General features: G+C 46.3%; 1 protein-coding gene across 2 annotated transcripts; it reads left to right on the forward strand.

Annotated features, from left to right (window-relative positions):
* Positions 1 to 760: 760 nt before the first annotated feature.
* Positions 761 to 15,836, forward strand: LOC139234752 (lysoplasmalogenase TMEM86A-like). Of its 2 annotated transcripts, none has more exons than XM_070865439.1 (3): positions 761 to 1,218; positions 10,050 to 10,311; positions 15,296 to 15,836. In XM_070865439.1, the coding sequence occupies exons 1-3, from the start codon at positions 1,198 to 1,200 to the stop codon at positions 15,718 to 15,720; spliced, it is 708 nt and encodes a 235-aa protein (XP_070721540.1). In that variant the 5' UTR covers positions 761 to 1,197; the 3' UTR covers positions 15,721 to 15,836. The 2 variants fall into 2 exon arrangements, with proteins under 2 accessions (XP_070721540.1, XP_070721539.1); XM_070865438.1 differs by lacking the exon at positions 761 to 1,218 and adding an exon at positions 6,211 to 6,460.
* Positions 15,837 to 18,637: the final 2,801 nt, after the last annotated feature.

Consider the following 18,637-nt stretch of genomic DNA (forward strand, 5'->3'; position numbering starts at 1 on the left):
CTGGGAAATCGGGGCGGCCCAACTATCCCGACAGCGGAGAGATAGGTAATGGACTCCTAAGGTAAGTGTGATTGTTTTTTTCTTTTAATTCTTTTGCAATTTGTGTTGTGGTGGCACGGGCAATGTTTTGGGAGTGTTTTTGTGGGAGTTTTTTTGGGTTTCTTTTCCCCTGTGAAAGTGGACCCCAGTGTATGTCTGCACCTTCAGGAGAACAGGGAATAAAAGGGGAGAAAATAAAAAGACTTGCATTTATATAGCGCCTTTCACAATTGCTGGATGTCTCAAAGTGCTTTACAGCCAATGAAGTCCTTTTGGAGTGTAGTCACTGTTGTAATGTGTGATAGGACACAAAAAACAATCTACTTATAAGCAGCAGTGGCTCCAGGGTGCGCTGGGGCAGTCATGCAACTGGATGAGACAGCTCTCTGCTTCGGTCTAATACAGTCTGGCTGCTTGCCAGATGATACCTTCATTCCCCAGATCCAATTGTCTTGTGTACCCCTTTACACTGCTTCAATGGCCTTCCCTGGTGAACAACATTTGGTCTGTCTTCCCTTTCCTTGTGTCCTCATGGTCTTGTACAACAGAAGAAACCACAAATGTGACATTTTTGACTGAAGTCTTTTCAAACATTTTCTCACTGTGTTGGAAGTTTGACCCGCCCTTCCTTCAAGCATGTTGCTGCATTAAGCACTGCATCATGTGACAGGAACGTTATCTTTTTCACAAGCTTCCATGCTTAGTCAACATTGCAATGACATCAGCTGACAGGAAGAGACTGTTTATTTATTGAACAAAATACACTCTGTTTACTGGCTTTTATTGCTCTAAAATCACTCAGGAAGCAGCTGCCTATGTTGCACCTCCATCCCAGAGCTCGTCAGAGTTTTCCAGAGCTGGCTGCACAGATACCATCCCTGCCAGTAATCCAAAAAAGAATCGGCTCAGTCTGCTCTGGAGCCGGGGTGGTTCTCTAAAAGGCTAAGCTGGGTCATGTGACGAGTGAAAATATCACACACCTGCTGAGAGAATTGGTGTTAGCTTGTTGGGTGAACCAGCATTCCACCCTGTGGAGGAGGGCCCAGTCAAACCTGTTTATACCTGACTAATAAACTTTCAGTGGCGAGGTACAAGACAACCTGTGGAACAGACAAAAAGGTGCAAGAGAAGCATAGTGCAGCCACACTCGTATCCACGATGAACTTTGCTACGTTACCGGTAAGTCCTTTTTAAGTTAAAAACATTTCACTCACCCTTTCACTTCCAGCGGTCATCACTGAGGAAATGTCTGGATGGAGATTTGTAATCAGCAGCAGTAACAATAGACTGCAAACTCACTGAAACACATGGAGCTGCTGTGACACACATCAATATAGGTCCCATTTTTAAAAGATAAGGGACAAAGGTGCTGGTAAAAGATAGGGCCGGTCTGTGATGCCCTCCATGGTTTAATAGCCTGTCCACATTCACCATAAGGCTCACACATGAAGAATAGTCACTTGGGTGACTACTTTGTGTCTGTATCCCAGTATACATCTGCACGCTCAGGAGGGAAAGCAAGAAAGCTGGACAGTAAGAAATGAGATTCTCAACAGGTCGGTCTGCTTTCACCTACACTTTGTCCTTAAATGCCTAACATTGCAGAAACATTAGCCTGTGACAAATTAGATTCACAAATCCTATGCAGTAAGGCATCTCCTCTTTGGGACTGGATTAGATACACAGTAAGCATCAGAGTACCTTTCTAGTTCTAAAATTGAGTTATAGTGATTTTTAAAAACCAAAAGCTTTCTTTGGTTCTATGTACGTGCTCCTCCCTGCTTTTCTCATTGTATTTTTGTCTCTCAGATTCTTCATTCAATGACACTAATTAAAGCTGTGTAACCCGGTTACAGAAATCAGTGGCAAACATTTACAGACCCTTATCCAGCTGAAATAGTGCCAATAGATCATATACTCCTGCAACAGAGGACAGGAAGACATTAATAGACTTGCAGAATGGGTGTGTAATTGGCAAATGAATTTCAATATAGCGAAGTATGAGGTAGTACATTTTGGTAGCAAGAATAAGGAGGTCACACACGCTCCTTGGAAAATAAATGTCTAAATGGGGTAGAGGAGCAGAGGGATCTTGGGTTACAGATACACAAATCACTAAAGTTAAAGATGCAGGTTAATGTCTTTTTTTTCAAAGCAAAAAAAGCACTGGGGTTCATTTCCAGAAGGACAGAGTTCAAGAGCAGAAAAATGTTAAACTTGCATAGAACTTTGGTGAGACCACACTTGGAGTACGGTGTCATCATCATCATCATAGGCAGTCCCTCGGAATCGAGGAAGACTTGCTTCCACTCTTAGAATGAGTCCTTAGGGGCTGAACAGTCCAATACGAGAGCCACAGTCCCTGTCACAGGTGGGACAGACAGTCGTTGAGGGAAGGGAGGGTGGGACAGGTTTATCACACGTTCTTTCCGCTGCCTGCGTTTGTCTTCTACATGCTCTCGGCGATGAGACTCGAGGCGCTCAGCGCCCTCTCTGATGTACTTCCTCCACTTAGGGCGGTCTTTGGTCAGGGACTCCCAGGTGTCGCTGGGGTTGTTGCACTTTATCAGGGAGGCTTTGAGGGTGTCCTTGTAACGTTTCCTCTGTCTATCTTTGGCTCGTTTGCCGTGAAGGAGTTCCGAGTAGAGCGCTTGCTTTGGGAGTCTCGTGTCTGGCATGCGGACAATGTGGCTTACCCAGCGGAGCTGATCAAGTGTGGTCACTGCTTCAACGTTGGGGATGTTGGCCTGGACGCGGACACTGATGTTGGTGTGTCTATCCTCCCAGAGAATTTGTAGGATCTTGTGGAGACATCGTTGGTGGTATTTCTCCAGCGACTTGAGGTGGCTACTGTACAATTTCCATGTCTCGGAGCCATACAGAAGGGCGGGTATTACTACAACCTTGTAGACCATGAGCTTGGTGGTAGATTTGAGGGCCTGGTCTTCAAACACTCTTTTCCTCAGGTGGCTGAAGGCTGCGCTGGTGCACTGGAGGCGGTGTTGAATCTTCTCATTAATGTCTGCTTTTGTTGAGAAAAGGCTCCCGAGGTATGGGAAATGGTCCACATTGTCCAGGTCCGCTCCCCGCTCCCTGCTAGAGTGGAACTAAACTACAGAACCAGTGGGAAGCTGTTCAAACTTCGCCGCCTCTGGGCCAGGTCCAAGACCACCCCAACCTCTGTCGTCGAGCTACAATACACGGACGACTCCTGCATCTGCGCACATTCAGAGGCTGAACTCCAGGACATAGTCGACGTATTTACTGAGGCGTACGAAAGCATGGGCCTTACGCTAAACATCCGTAAGACAAAGGTCCTCCACCAGCCTATCCTTGCCACACAGCACTGTCCCCCAATCATCAAGTATGGTGTACAGTTCTACTCTCCATATTATAAAAAGGATATAGAGGCACTGGAGAAGGTGCAAAAAAGATTTACTAGAATGATACCAGAACTGAGAGGTTATACCTATCAGGAAAGTTTGACTAGGCTGGGGCTCTAGACAAGAGTAAATTGAAATATGACCTTATCGAGCTCTTTAAATTTATTAAAGGGTTTGATAGGATAGATGTAGAAAAGGTGTTTCCACTTGTGGGGAGACTAGATCTAGGGGCTATAATATATGATAGTCACTAATCAGTCCAATAGGGAATTCAGGAGAAACTGCTTTACCCAGAGAGTGGTTAAAATGTGGAATTCGTTACCACAGGAGTAGTTGAGGTGAATAGAGTAGATGCATTTAAGGGAAAGCTAGATAAACATATGAGGGAGAAAGGAATGGAAAGATATGTTAATGGGCTTAGATGAAGAAGAGTGGGAGGAGGCTCGTATGGAGCATAAAAGGACATGGACCTGTTGGGCCGAAAGGCCTGTTTCTCTGCTGTAAATACTATGTGGTAAAACAGGCCTCAGACCCTCTATAACAGGAATAGTACAACGGAGCCTGATCCTATTCTCAACCAACACAAGCACATTTGCCAGCAGGGGTCACCGTACAGTAACCAAGAGAAAGATCAGTGGCTATTTTTAAACACTTCCTAGCCCAGGGACGCTTTCAGTTTTCAAATAGAGGTAAATTATGGCTAGGATTTTGAGCAATCAAACACAAGTCCTGCATCATGCAACCGCCAAAGATACAAGGGAGTTAAACAAAAATCTTGCTCACAAGCCAAAGCAAAGATGTTGTGATATAGTCATCACCTGGGCCACCTAATGTGCAGAGGGAGAATGTGTCCCATCAGAAATTAAATAATGGATGGAGATAGAAATAGCAGTAAAGAAAGACTTGGATTTATATAACGCCTTTCACGACCACCGGACGTCTCAAAACACTTTGCAGCCAATGAAGTACTTTTGGAGTGTAGTCACTGTTGTAATGTGGGACACGTGGCAGCCGATTTGCGCACAGCAAGCTCCCACAAACAGCAATGTGATAATTGTTGTGTAAGCAATAACTCGATAGACTGAATACTGTAAACTCCGAACAGGTACAAACATGTCTCTACTTTATTCGGGCCCAAAGTGATTACATTACAAGATGGCTGGCCTTTTATACCTGGGCCGCACACATGGGCTCGCAGCCCGATGACCTCCAACAGTGGCGCCACCTGGTGGCTAGTAAACCCAAGCATACATACATGACAATAATGTCCAGATAATCTGTTTGTTTTGTGATGTTGATTGAGGGATAAATATTGGCCTGGACACTGGGGATAACTCCCCTGCTCTTCTTTAAAATAGTGCCTTGGGATCTTTTACGTCCACCTGAGAGAGCAGAAGTGGCTTCAGTTAATGTCTCATCTGAAAGACAGCACCTCCCTCAGCACTGCATTGGCGTGCCAGCCTAGATTTTTTTTTTAAAACTGTGTTTAAGTTCCTGGAGTGGGACTTGAACCCACAACCTTCTGACTCAGAGGCAAGAGTGCTGCCCACTGAGCCACAGCCGACACTAAAACCAACACAAGCACTTTATTTCCATACACTGATGCTTCCCCTTGGTGCACTGTTCCACATTGAAGAACACAAAATGTCTGGTCTTCCCTGTACAGCTGCAATAAAACAAACCAGCAAGACAGATACAGAATGTGGTTCAGTGATAAAAACCTATCCTAGACACTGGGTCGTAGTTTGGCAGATTTCTTCCCTCGCTAACCAAGACGTACTGAGGCCAATTATAATGCCCCACTGCCATTTGGCCTAAGATCAACTAAGTCAGAATAAACTGAAGATTGGGACCTTCCTGCTTCTTGTCTCCCACTAACACACCGCACAATTCAATTAGTTACCGTGGGCAACATGAGGAACCTCTAGCAACTCATAGGGGGAGTTGCCCCACTCAGAAAGGCCTGTTAGCACCTCCGGGTGCTAACGGAGCGGGTTTTCACCCAGGCACGGCGGCCAGAGGCCCCCACCTCGCCCCCCCACCCCCCCGGAGCTCAGCGGGTGAAAAGTGGTTTGTGCTATGCCCCACGATTAGCGCATCGGCGCAGCGCATACACAGCGATGACGGAAATTGCCGCGCGGGACACCATGGCCGGCATCTTTTTCCTGTCAGCTGACTTTTCAGTTGGCCCGGCAATGGTGGCCGCTACTGCGGCCGGGCCTCCAGCATGCAGACTGGCACCCCCTCTTGGGTGCAGGGCAACTGGTCCAGCCTACACCCTCCCTGGTGGCCCACTGGACGTCACTAAAGGGGCTGCAGAGTTCACAACAGCCCTCCCCTTTAAAAGGGGAGGGACGTTGAGGGTCGCGCCTCGCGACAGCCCCACGAACGTCCGGTTACTGCCCCACACATTTTATTGCCTTTAAGAGACCAATTCCGCGCTGGGGACAGCACTTCCTACCCTGGTGCTAAATTTTCATTTAATTCGAAATGCGCGCCCCAAACCCAGCACGGGGCAATTTTGCCCCCATAATCTGTTGGTACAAGCCGTCCCGGAAACATAAATTTGCTGTTGTCAGAGTTTTCACTTTTAACCCTTTGCAGCCCATTACATTTTTGCCGTCTTGCATTTCTCACATATATATTAATATTTGCAGTCCACCCAAGTTGCCAGAACATATTCAGCCTTGTGGAGGCAGCCAATTCTGAAAGAACCAATCCCCGCTTGGGTTCTGTAGTGTCCTCCCACTAAAGCAGGATCATTGTACAAGCAGAAGCTTGTCTGCAGCCAGGAGGAAGCAGGCTGACACTGAAGTCAATTCCACTGTTAACTACCGCGCTGAGAGAGAATCTCATTTCTCTGTGCTCCGTGTTCGAACTTGTAACAAACGTTGTCGAAGGTGGTGCAGTGCAACTGACAGGTGTCAACAGGTGGTGCTGCTGCTTTGGGTGATCCTTTTCCATGCCGTGAGTGACTGATCTGGTTAGGAGACGATCAAACAACGATGGCCCTGAAATGGGAGAGAGTTTGGTTTCAAGTAAGGAATTTATTTAAAACGTGTATCTGGGGATGTTGGTACCACCCATGTAACGTCACTGTCAGGACATTGCGAGCTGTTCTGCTTTCTGTTCAAATGACTCCCAGCTGTGCTTTTCACTTTTTATCGTGCCAGTTCTCGCCCCTCCTTTGCTGAAAGCATCAAGTCCTTGCTAAATATAGTGCCAACAAACTTCTCCTTTGCCAAGAGAGCCTAGGCTATGAGTGTCAGTGTTTAAACACAGGGGGCCTCAAATCCACGCGCAATCCTGCTCTTGTCTAAACATGTACGCGTACATGTGCACTTTGTAATGGGGTCACTGACGAGTCAGGGGCAAGAATCCTGGCTAATTTTTCCCACACCAAACGTAGAGGTGCTGAGGCCAATTCTGCTAAATGTAGAGGCTTGGAATTGAACCTGGGACCTTTGAGTTTGAATGATGTGGCCACTTCACATTCTGGTTTGGGCAACAGACCTGCTCCCAAACTTCTCTTCAAAACTAAATAGGTTAGGGAGGACCAGGTGGTCACAGTCTCAAGTTATGAAAAAAGAAAAAGAAAGGCTTGCATTTCTATGGAGCCTTTCTCAACCTCAGGATGTCCCAAAGTGGTTTACATCCAATGAAGTACTTTTGAAGAGTAGTCACTATTGTAATGTAGGAAACGTGGCAGCCAATTTGCGCACCGCAAGCTCCCACAAGCAGTAATGTGACAATGACTAGATAATCTGTTTCAGTAATGTTGATTGAGGGATAAATATTGGCCAGGATGCCGTGGATAATTTCCCTGTGATCATCTTCGAAATAGTGCCATGGGATCTTTTACGTCCAACTGAGAGAGCAGATGGGGCCTCGGTTTAACATCTCATCTGAAAGACGGCCTTCCGACTATGCAGCGCTTCCTCAGCAGAGCACTGGAGTGTCAGCCTGGATTTTTGTGCTCAAGTATCTGTAAGGCCAGAACTAGATTAGATGTTAGGAAGTTGTTCTTTTCCCAGAGAATAGTGGACCTGTGGAACAGGCTGCCAGCTCATGCGGTGAATGCTGCATTCCTTTTAAGCGAGAGCTGGACCTGTTTCTGGCGGGGCCGGACCAACACCTTGTGTGTAACTTTAATCAGGGTCAGAGTGGTCTCCTGATCTAGTTTTGATCACCCAAGGGGGTCGGAGATGAATTTTCCAGATGTTTTTTTCCCTAATTGGCCTGAGTCTTTTTGTTTTTTTTCTTCTCCCCCTGCCGATCACATGGCTTTTGGGTCTTGAACTGCAACAGTCCATATTGTGTGTCGTAGCGGTTTGGTATAACTGAGTGGCTTGCTTGGCCATTTCAGAGTCAACCACATTGCTGTGTAGTCTGGAGTCACATGTAGGCCAGACTGGGTAAGGACGGTGTAATGTATGCAGCTGTGAGTATGCTCACAGGTTTGTACATCTGTTGTTGCCATCTGGAGGAGACAGGAGTCCCTAATGGAGTGCTCTCTACGCAGGAGTCCTCCCTCTATTTATTGGGGGCTTGGCCTGGAGGGTGTTGCATGGAGCAGTCCCGTGCAATAAGTTTTTAAGTTGGTTCACGGGCTCCCAGGCTGCCTGTAATTTCTGTGGTCTAGAGGAGTCCGTGTTCCACATTTACATCGAATGTGTGAGGTTGCAGCCCCTCTTCCATTATTTGAAGGGGCTGCTCCTCAAATTCTGGCTGCACTTTAGTCCCACACTCCTGATCTTTGGGCACCCTGTGAGGAGGGGAGCGGGTAGGTCGGAAGACCTCCTCGTAGAACTGCTCCTGGGCATGGTCAAGGGAGCCATCAGCCGGTCCAGGCAGCGGGCAGTCGAGGGTGACTGCCTGCCTCTCTTCCGCAGTTACATCCGAGCCAGGGTGTCCCTGGAGATGGAGCACGCGGTGTCCACCGGTACGCTCGCAGCCTTCCACGAGAGGTGGGCGCCGGAGGGACTGGGATGCATCATCGCCCCCGGCAACCAAATTCTAATTTGATTTAAGTTACTGGCAAAAGTTTAATTTGATTGATGTGTCGGTTTTAGTAAACCCCCCCCTTTAATCAGGGGGCACTTGTATAAATGTTTGCCATCTAATTTACCCCTTTAATAAGGGGGCATTTGATTTACAGGTGAAGCTAAAATATTTGTACATCTGTTGTGAGTGACTTAGCAAGTCATGTGATGTTCACAAGACTCAATAAAACCCCAGCCAGTTGGGTTCGGGGATCCACGATGAGGTATGCAGTCCTGGTGGATGAACTGGTAATGTGCGGTGTGATTGTTAAACCTTTTGCTACTAAACCAACTAGTTCTTAATAGCACTGTGTTGCTATGAATTCTTAAGCAAAGAACCCATGAAGCAAATATATTACAGATGGCAGATTTCCTTCCCTAAAAAAGGACATTAGCGAATCAGATGGGATTTTACGACAATCTGGTCGTTACATGGCCACCATTACTGATACTAGCTTTTTATTCCAGAATTAATTGAATTTAAATTCCCCAGCTATCATGGAGGGATTTGAACTTGTGTCTCTCGATGCGATGTGGAATCTCTGCATCAATGTCTGCCTTTGTTGATAAGAGGCTCCCGAGATATGGGAAATGGTCCACGTTGTCGAGGGCCGCGCCGTGAATCTTGATGATTCGAGTCTCAACGCAAAGAGCGTGAAGGGGCCAAGCGCAGGCAGCGGAAGGAGCACGCGGCAAACCAGCCCCACCGACCCCTTCCCTCGACGAATGTCTGTCCCACCTGTAACAGGGATCTGTGGCTCTTGTATCGGACTGTTCAGCCATCAAAGAACTCACTTTGGGAGTGGAAGCAAGTCTTTCTCGATTCCGAGGGACTGCCTATGATGATGATGAGTCTATGCTTCTGGATTAGTCCAGTAACATAACTACAAGCTACCTGGGTTAACACATTCTCTAAATCTGCCTGCGGTTCTACCGGAAAGCACCTTGCTTCTTCTTTAAGCTATGTTTTGTTAGTTTGTTCTGCAGGGTGTGAATCTATGTTTTAGCACTGTGTGGCACAGCACATTAGCAACAAAGCCTGAGTCACCGAACACATTTATCCTTTTTGTTTTAAAAACAATAAGCTCCAGCTTGATGGATTAAATACTCGGCCTAGTTTAGTAGTGAGCCATACAGACCAGCAAAGGGCCAGGTTTGATCCAGGGTCTGTGCGGAGTTAGCTGATTTTAGCGTGTCTGTCAGTCACTCCTGCTGGAAAATGAAATGGTGTGAAAAGCTGGAGTGGATAGGATCAGGCTCGTTGTGATGACCCTGTGGTGGATCACCTTGACGACACTCACTGTCTAAGCTCATGACCACTTAGTTGAGATGGTGGGGAGAGTGGCTGGTACCTGAGGAGCCATAACCCAGTAGGAGGAGTCTGCACCTTGCAAAACAGGCGAGAAAACTCTAGGGGCAAAATACTTCTGATATGAAAAGCAAACAGCTGCAATTCTTATCCTTTGCTGACCCCTAGTTATGCAATTGGTGTAGCAAATATCAGAAACCACCAGAAGAATCATATCTCTCTCCTTTATTCTCTACCTCTATATCTAACAAACTGTTATTTTTTTTCTTACTAAAGGTGCTAAAGGAGCTGTGCAGATTGGTGCCCTTCTTGCTGAGCGTCTGTATTTATTTTGTATTGGCATCGCAATCTTCCTGTCCCTTATGGATGAAGGCCCTCCTCAAATGCTTGCCCATTTTGTTCCTATGTACATACATTTTGACCCATGGAATAAACATGTACACACATTCCAAAGCTCCAAAGCTTCTTGCAGGCCTGTTATTTTCAGCAGCAGGAGATATCTTCCGCACCATATCTACACAACAATACCACCTTCATGGTAAGTGTGTAAAAACTGATGAAAGGTTTGTAGTTTACTTAAATATTGCTGCTGCACATTTAAATATTTTTCTGATGTATTTAATTCAGCAATGTCATACTTTTCGATGCCAGGACTTTACGAAGGATATAATGGCCTTGGAGGGGTGTCCAGTGCCAATTGACCTGGATGATGCTTGGGATGGAAGAATTTAGCTATGAGAAGAGACTGGGCAAACCTGGTTTAGAAGACTAGAACCTCCACTTTTGTGCTTATCGCCCAAAAATGGGCTTTTTTTCCGGCGTGGGCGGTAAAGGGCTTTCAGATACCGGCTTCTCGCCCATTCTCAAAACACCTAGTTCACATTTTTGAAAATGGGCGTTACCGCGAGCGATGGCAAATGGGCGTTAAATTTTTTTGACCTTCTGCCGTAAAGTGTGGCCGTCCTTAGCAACGGCATGGCAACGCTCGATTCCCGCGATGCAGGAGGTCAAGGGTCACCATGACATGCGCAGAAGAGGAGAGAGAGAGAGAGAGAGAGAGGGAGCTGAGAGGGAGCGTGTCAGGGTGTGGCGTGCCTGCTTTAGGAGGAAGGAGGGAGACTTTAGAGCTTTACAGCAAGTAGGCAAATAAAAAGGTGTTACCAGCTACATAGTTGACTGAATTTGCCCTATTACTGGAGGGAGAGAAGGAGGCATCATAGCACGCTGTGGAGACTGACGCTGGAGAGAGTAGTGAGGTGGGAGAGGAGCATATTGGAGACCACAAAAGAGCCAAGACGTTTTCGGCCGAGGCAAATGCCTCCCTCCTGCAGGAGGTCGAGTTAAGCTGGGGTGATTTGACACAGGAGGGCGTGGGAAGCCCACCCCAAAGGCCTACCAGAGGATATGGACCGAGACAGCAGAGAGGGTCTCGTCGGTGACCAACGAGATGCGCGAGGGCAACCAATGCCGCAAACGATGGAATGACCTTGTGGAATCCGCAAGAGTAAGTATTATACTTATGTATTTATATAATTTGATTTCTAACAGTCATGAGTGACTCTCAGCAGATGTGAGGTCTTGTACTTTTACCAGGAATGTTTTACTCAAAGTCTGCGGTACGTCTTTAGGTAAAGAATGATAATAATCATGATAATCATGATTACATCTGTCCGCTATGTGTTGTATCAGTGTCTGTGACAGTACCTAGCAATGATATCACACAATGATCTCATGCCATGTCGTCGTGTCACCTTTTACAGAAGAAGCTATCGACGATGACGTCCGTGCAGAGGTGAACGGGTGGGGGGGGGCTACCAGTCCCCAGCGATATTACAGAGATGGAGGAGCGAGTGCTCGCACTCATGGGGAAGCACCCCCGGACATCCACGGACGCATCTGCAGACCCTGAAGTGATGCCACGTGAGTAAAGCTTACACCATTGCGTAATGTAAAGTCTATAGATGCCACACCAACTCATATCCGAACAATCACATATGATAGATGATTTCTAAAAGTGTCATAGAAATAATGCTGGCCTAATGAAAATCATTGCAGTGCACAATTTGTTGATGGTCATGAAATGTGATGTCTGCGATGATTTTGAGAGCGCTGCTGCTTTTGTCGTGCATATGTTGTGTGTAGCGCTGGATTCACCTTGTCACCCAAGCACCCCCTTCTCCTCTAATAACCTAATTTGTGTTTTGCAGCTCAGCCAGCAGCCCGACCCCAGGCAAGGCCACAGAGGCCAGAAGGTGGGGGCGCAGGGCAGGAGTCAGCGGACAATCCTACTACATCTGGTGCTGAGGAGCTCCGATTGTCGCCCGTCAATCCGCTGGGTCTGTTCTCGACGGATGAGAGTGCGGACTTCGAAGAACCTGCATCGTCACGCTCCAGAAGCTATTCCACCCCAAAGCCATCTAGTGGTCCTCCGGTCATTCCCGCCTCCACTCTGGAGGTGCCGGCCCCAAGCACCTCTCCACAGGGCACCCCATTTGTCCCCAGGACGGCGCCGACCCCGCGGAGGCTTCATGGACACGGCAGATCTGTTCCACGAATGTGACATGAGAGCGGAGAGATGGTACAGTTGTCTAGGAGGACTGTAGACATTGGTGACCAACTCATCGAAGTATTGGGGGCATATCCCGACAGCTGGCCACCATGACCGTGTTCATTCCGCGCATGGCGGAGTCCCTGGATGCGATAGCCAGGAACACTGCTGCCACAGGCCTCAGTGGTCCCCGAGCGCAGCACTCCACCCCTAGGTTCCGCACCACCACTGCGAACGACAGATGAGAGCAAGGACCAAGATCCTGCTTCTGCATCAGACAATGTTGCCCCCTCAGCACCCCCCTGCTCCCGCAACCTGTGCAATGACCGCATCTGCCTTCATTCCCGCCAATAAGGCACCGCCTGAGGAGCTCCTCGGCCAGGCGCCGTGGAGCGAGGAGGGGAAGGGGTAGAGGTGGGGAGAAGGAGAGGGGGTAAGGAAAGTGAGGTGCTTGTGAGCAGGTGATGGCTGTGTTATATCTCTATCTGGGTGGATGCAATTTGTTGCAATGTATGGGGGCTGGGGACCACGCTCCCGCTTTGCCTTTGTATTCTGTGTTGGTGGACATGTTGAACATCTGATTTATGTCAATGGTGGAAAAAGTGGGGTGTGGGCGGGGGTTGGGTGTTATTGGCTGTGATACTTATGACTTCAGACCAATGTTAGTATTGAACTTTTGTTATTGAACATAACCTTGTTGCACATTGTCTCAGATAGCTGGACCGTTACACACTGGTGATTCCTTACCATGAAAGGGTTAAATACAACTTATCAACGTAAACTTTAACTGGCACCAAGGTGATGGGCACCATTGATGTCTGAGCGGCACACACACAGCAGTGTGTCAGCGTTGTCACTCACATCCGCGCTCTTTCAGGCAAATCTTTCCAATATCAGCTCCTCACGTAAGAGTGGGATTTAACAAACACCAGCCACACCGCTGGCGTTCATTCCGGTTAGTTCCACTTTTTGTGGGCGGATTTTTGAGCGAGTGATATTTTGGGTGATGTGTGCGAGGTGGTGAAATTGACAATGGATAATCTCCATGGCCGCTAGTTTGGGTAAATGTGCTCTTTACAGTGGGTGGGCGGTAATATTTTTTCTTGGCGTTAAGCCCATTAGGAAAATAACGCTCGGCGATAAGTCTCCTAAACGAAAAGCCATCAGTTTCCATTTTGTGCCAAAATGGGCGATATATGTCATTTCAGCGGTAAAAGGGGCATTAAGTATGCAAAAAAAGTGGAGGTTCTAGCCCATAGTCCTTAGAGATGAACAGCTTAAGAGTTATCTGGTTTGAGGTATTTAAAATAATGAATGGAATTTAACAAAGGGACATAATCTTAGAATTTAAAACTAAGCCAGATAAAAGCGGATCTAGAAAACATTCTCTACACAAAGGGTTGTGGGACTATGGAATGCACATTAATTAAATATTGGGAAGACTGAAGACATTGTCTTTGGTCCTAACCACAGACTCCATCCCCTTCCCCGACCACTGGCTGAGGCTGAAACAGACTGTTCGTACCCTCGGCACCCTATTTGACTGAGCAGAGATTCCCACGCCATATCCTCTCCATCACCAACTCCATAACATTGCCCGACTCCACCCATGCCTCAGCCCACCTACTGCTGAAATCCTCATCCATCCCACTACTACCTCCAGACTTGACAATTCTAATGCTCCCCTGGGCGGCCTCCTACTTAACACCCTCTATAAACTTGAGCTCATCCAAAACTCTGCTTCCTGTATCTTAAGTCACACTAAGTACCGTTTGTCCATCATCTTTGTGATCACTGACCTACATTGTCTAACAAAGCCTTGATGTTAAAATTCTCATCCTTGTGTTCAAATCCCTCCATGGCCTTGACCCTCCCTTACCCTGGATCCTCCTCCAGCCCTACAACTCTCGAGATCTCTGCGCTGTTCCAATTCTAGTGTCTTCCACCATTGACGGCCATAGCTTTCGCTGCCTAGGCCCTAAGCACTGGAATTCCCTCCCTAAACTTCTTCGCCTCTCTTTTCCTTTAAGTCGCTCCTTAAAACCTACCTCCATCACCAAGATTTGGGTCACCTATCTCTAACAGAAAATGCTGGAAATACTCAGAATGACTCACGCCTCTCCTGGGCACCGGTCACTTCCTTCTACAAACTCTTGCTCCTTCGCCCCTCCTGCTGTGCCTGCTCGCACTGCAATCAGCGACCTGACTTCGCAGCCGTCGCCCTCCTCCAGCGGTATGACGCTGCACGCTGCTCCCTGTGATGGCCCTGGCCTGCTGATGGTCTTGCAGGCCGGGACTGTGCAGCCGCACGCTGCTCCCTCTAATATCTCTACTGTGGCTCGGTGTCAAATTTTGTCTGATAATGCTTCTGTGAAGTGCCTTGTATTAGGCACTTTTGAGAGACTAACACGTGTGTTGCAAAGATTTCCCCAATGGATAAAGATAGCAGCTGGCTTAGCATTAAGTTTAACAAACCAAAAAGCTCGAGGTTTGATAAGCAGTCTGTGCGGAGTTGGTTGATCTCGCTCGAGAAAGCAGTTGGGGTTCAACAAATAGCGTCAGTGCTCGTTGGCCCAAAGAGAGAACAATCAGGTAGGCTTCCCGATCCTGATTACTATCCAATGAATCCAGCTGGAACATATGCCATGTGTGGATGTCGAATGAGGACAGGAACAGACTCTGCTGTGATAGCATTCACTGTCTAGGCTCACATGAAGAACAGCCACCAGGCCACATACCAGTGGGCCTTCAGAATAAATCCATGGCTTTAGCAGAAGAGGCAAGAAAATTGAAAACAAATGGAAAATGCAAAGTTTTATGCAAATTTGTGTACGAGCCACAGATAAATAGTCAGAGTATTAGAGAAGGATGGTGCATAAAGGCATCATATCAATAGGACATAATAAGCAGAAAACGAAGAGAATGGAATGATCAAGTGTGTAGGAAGTCATTGCTTATTCTGCTGTCATTTCAGGTGACTCCATGTTTGGGCTCGCACACGTTTTCTACATCTGGATGTTTGGTGCGAAACCTTTAAACCTGCTGGCAGGCTTTTTCCTGGTGGTTGTTGGTGCCGTGTACATGTTGTTCCTGAACAGATGCCTCTGGGATCAAAAGCCCTTCCAGTGGGCAGCCTACATCTATATCAGCTTAATAGGGACCATGGCCTGGCGTGCTAGCGCCGGCACACTCTTCAATCAGCACTGGTCTTGGGTGAAATTGTTTGCCACTATTGGAGGAATGCTTTTTATCGTATCGGATTTCACCTATGCTGTCAGTGTGTTTTGCTTTCCTGTGTATAACTCCGGAATGAGTGCAGCCACCTATTATACGGCACAGATGCTTATCACACTTTCAGCTGTGAACACTAAGAATACGGTTGTCAAAATCAAAAGATAATGCAGCTTGCCATGGTCTTAACCTATGAGGCGTTGGCTGGTTATGTGTATGTCATTCTGCACCTGATATTGAGGTAATGGTCCATTTGGAAATAAAAGGTCAAATCTATTCAGTGATCCAAAGACGTAAGCCTTATTCTTTTTCTTGCTTCCCCTTCTCTTGGCTCAAACCTGTAAAACGCTAAGAAAAAAAATTATAGAATATTTTCCAATAAAATTTGACTACTTGTGAGTGTCACATCACCTCATCTGTGACTGGAATTCCTGCAGTGCACATGAAGATTTTGCACCAAGCAAGTTTTCAGAATGACATAGAATTTACAGAACAGAAACAGGCCATTTGGCCCAAAAGGTTTATGCCAATGTTTATGTTCCACATGAGACTACTCCTATCTTACTTCATTTAATCCTATTAACATATATTTCTATTCCTTTCTCCCTCTGATACTTATCTAGCTTCCCCTTAAATACACCTATGCTATTCGGCTCAACCACTTCATGTGGTAGCAAATTTCACATTCTCTCCACTCGGAGTAAAGAAGTTTCTCCTGAGCTCTTTATTTGATTCATTAGTGACGATACTTTAGTGATGGCCTCTAGTTTTGGCCTCCCTACAATGCAATAGGATCTTTGAGCAGGTAGACATGGCCTTGGTTCAACATCTCATGCAAAGGTAGGCACCTCCAACAATGCAGCACTCCCACAGCACTGACTGAAGTGTCAAAATAGATTATATATTCAAATCCATAGTGGGACTTGAACCCATAACCTTCTGACTCAGAGGTGAGGACAGTACCAACTGGACCATGCTGACAGAAATAGGAGTTGTGGACTCTGCCATGATTACTCCCAAAATGTACAGGCTACTTAATACACTCCACAATGACTGCATGAACTATTAATGCTGATGTACAAAACTGCATTTTAGGCAAATCCAATGAAGTCCAAATCCCTAGGCTCAACAGTTGAAGGAGCCTCCAAACTGCCCTTGGAGTTTCTTGAGATGTTTAACTAACTAAAATCCACAGATGGCTGAAACCTGACCATTCACCTTCAAAGTCCAAAAATAGTATCAATAGCACTGAAACTTAGGATTGCAAGTAACCCATGATCTTTAACTGTACATAAATGATTTCTAGAAGACAGACAATGGGTCTGTGGGCAAAGGCTAACAGCCATTTATTTCTATCTGTGCATTTTGATTGGAATTCTAAAGTAGAACTCTCCTATGGAGAGACATGAAGGATTGTGCATGTATGCCCATTTGTATTGTGATCTGAGATTTTTACCTCCATGAAAATGATTCGACAGTGGGATGGGGCAATCAAAACCACATCCAATCCTACCCTCCCCTGACAACCTCACATGCACTTGTCAGCAAAGATCACTGGATACTGAATGGGAATTTTGGCTGATATTTCCACTCCCTAGCCCAAAAACGCTTGAGGTGTCCCTGCCACCACCATACCTGGGATTAGTTAGACTATAAACCAGGGCCTTCTGGTTAGTACCGGTCGCCTTGTTTTAGTGGTGTTCCAGTCATTATCGAGGATTTAAGTATTTTGTAGGAACAGTAAAAACTAAACAAAAACAAGGAGCGGTTGCAGATTATGATCTATAGCTCATAAAACCAGCAGGATTTAAATGATCTTTCCTGCAGTAAAATATCTATATTCCAGCTGATAATTATAGATATCCAAGTTCTTATTAAAAAAATTCAAAACTGTTGAAATGTAATTTTAACCACAAGTAGAAAAATGATTGGTTTTGAAAGCATTAGTTTTCAGGATGGGTTCACTGCAGAGGTTCATGTGAACGAGTGGGGAATAGCTACTCATCTACATCCTTCATGTAACAGAATCTAATAAAAGAGAATAACCCAATAACAAGATACTTAAAGTGCTCTGTAAATAATGGGGGAAATAACACACAAGAGGGCAAAACATTTTAGCAAGACAAAAGAAAAAGTGTTAACATCGCCCTCCTCTGCCTTTGCCTCAGCACATCCGCTGCTGAAACCCTCATCCATGCCTTTGTTACCTCTAGACTTGACTATTCCAACGCATTCCTGGCAGACCTCCCACATTCTACCCTACGTAAACTAGAGGTGAGCCAAAACTCGGCTGCTCATGTCCTAACTTGCACCAAGTCCCGCTCACCCATCACCCCCTGTGCTCACTGACCTACATTGGCTTCCGGTTTAGCAATGCCTCGATTTCAAAATTCTCATCCTTATTTTCAAATCCCTCCATGGCCTCGTCCCTCCCTATCTCTAATCTCCTCCAGTCCCACAACCACCCTCCCACCCCTCGAGATGTCTGCGCTCCTCTAATTCTGCCCTCTTGAGCATCCCTGATTATAATCGTTCAACCATTGGTGGTCGTGCCTTCTGTTGCCTGGGCCCCAAGCTCTGGAACTCCCTCCCTAAACTTCTCCGCCTCTTTCCTCCTTCAAGATGCTCCTTAAAACCAACCGCTTTGACCTGTGCTAATTTCTACTTATGTGGCTCAATGTCAAATGTTTTATCTCCTAATACTCCTGTGAAGCGCCTTGGGACATGTCACAGTTAAAGGTGCTATATAAATACAAGTTGATATTAACGTATACTTCAATATATCCAGTCACTTAAAATAATAATACAACATTCACGAATAAGCAACTTCATTCAAATGATTTTAAAGTTTGTTTGCCACTTATAAGCTTGCTGAGCTGGAACCTGACAACAGGAGTCACTGTGCTCCCAACTTTCCCTGTCCCTGTCCAGGGTACTGACAGCCAAGTTTGCGTGAACTTCGAGACTGCATTACTGCCCCAGTGGGTTTCATTACACATCTTTGTGATGTTACTTTGTTGTACTATTTTAACGCAGCTGTGAACCCATTTAAAAAATATATATTTCTGTTAACAAAAGCACAAGA

This window comes from Pristiophorus japonicus, chromosome 22, assembly GCF_044704955.1.
Source record: "Pristiophorus japonicus isolate sPriJap1 chromosome 22, sPriJap1.hap1, whole genome shotgun sequence".
Classification (NCBI taxonomy): domain Eukaryota; kingdom Metazoa; phylum Chordata; class Chondrichthyes; family Pristiophoridae; genus Pristiophorus; species Pristiophorus japonicus.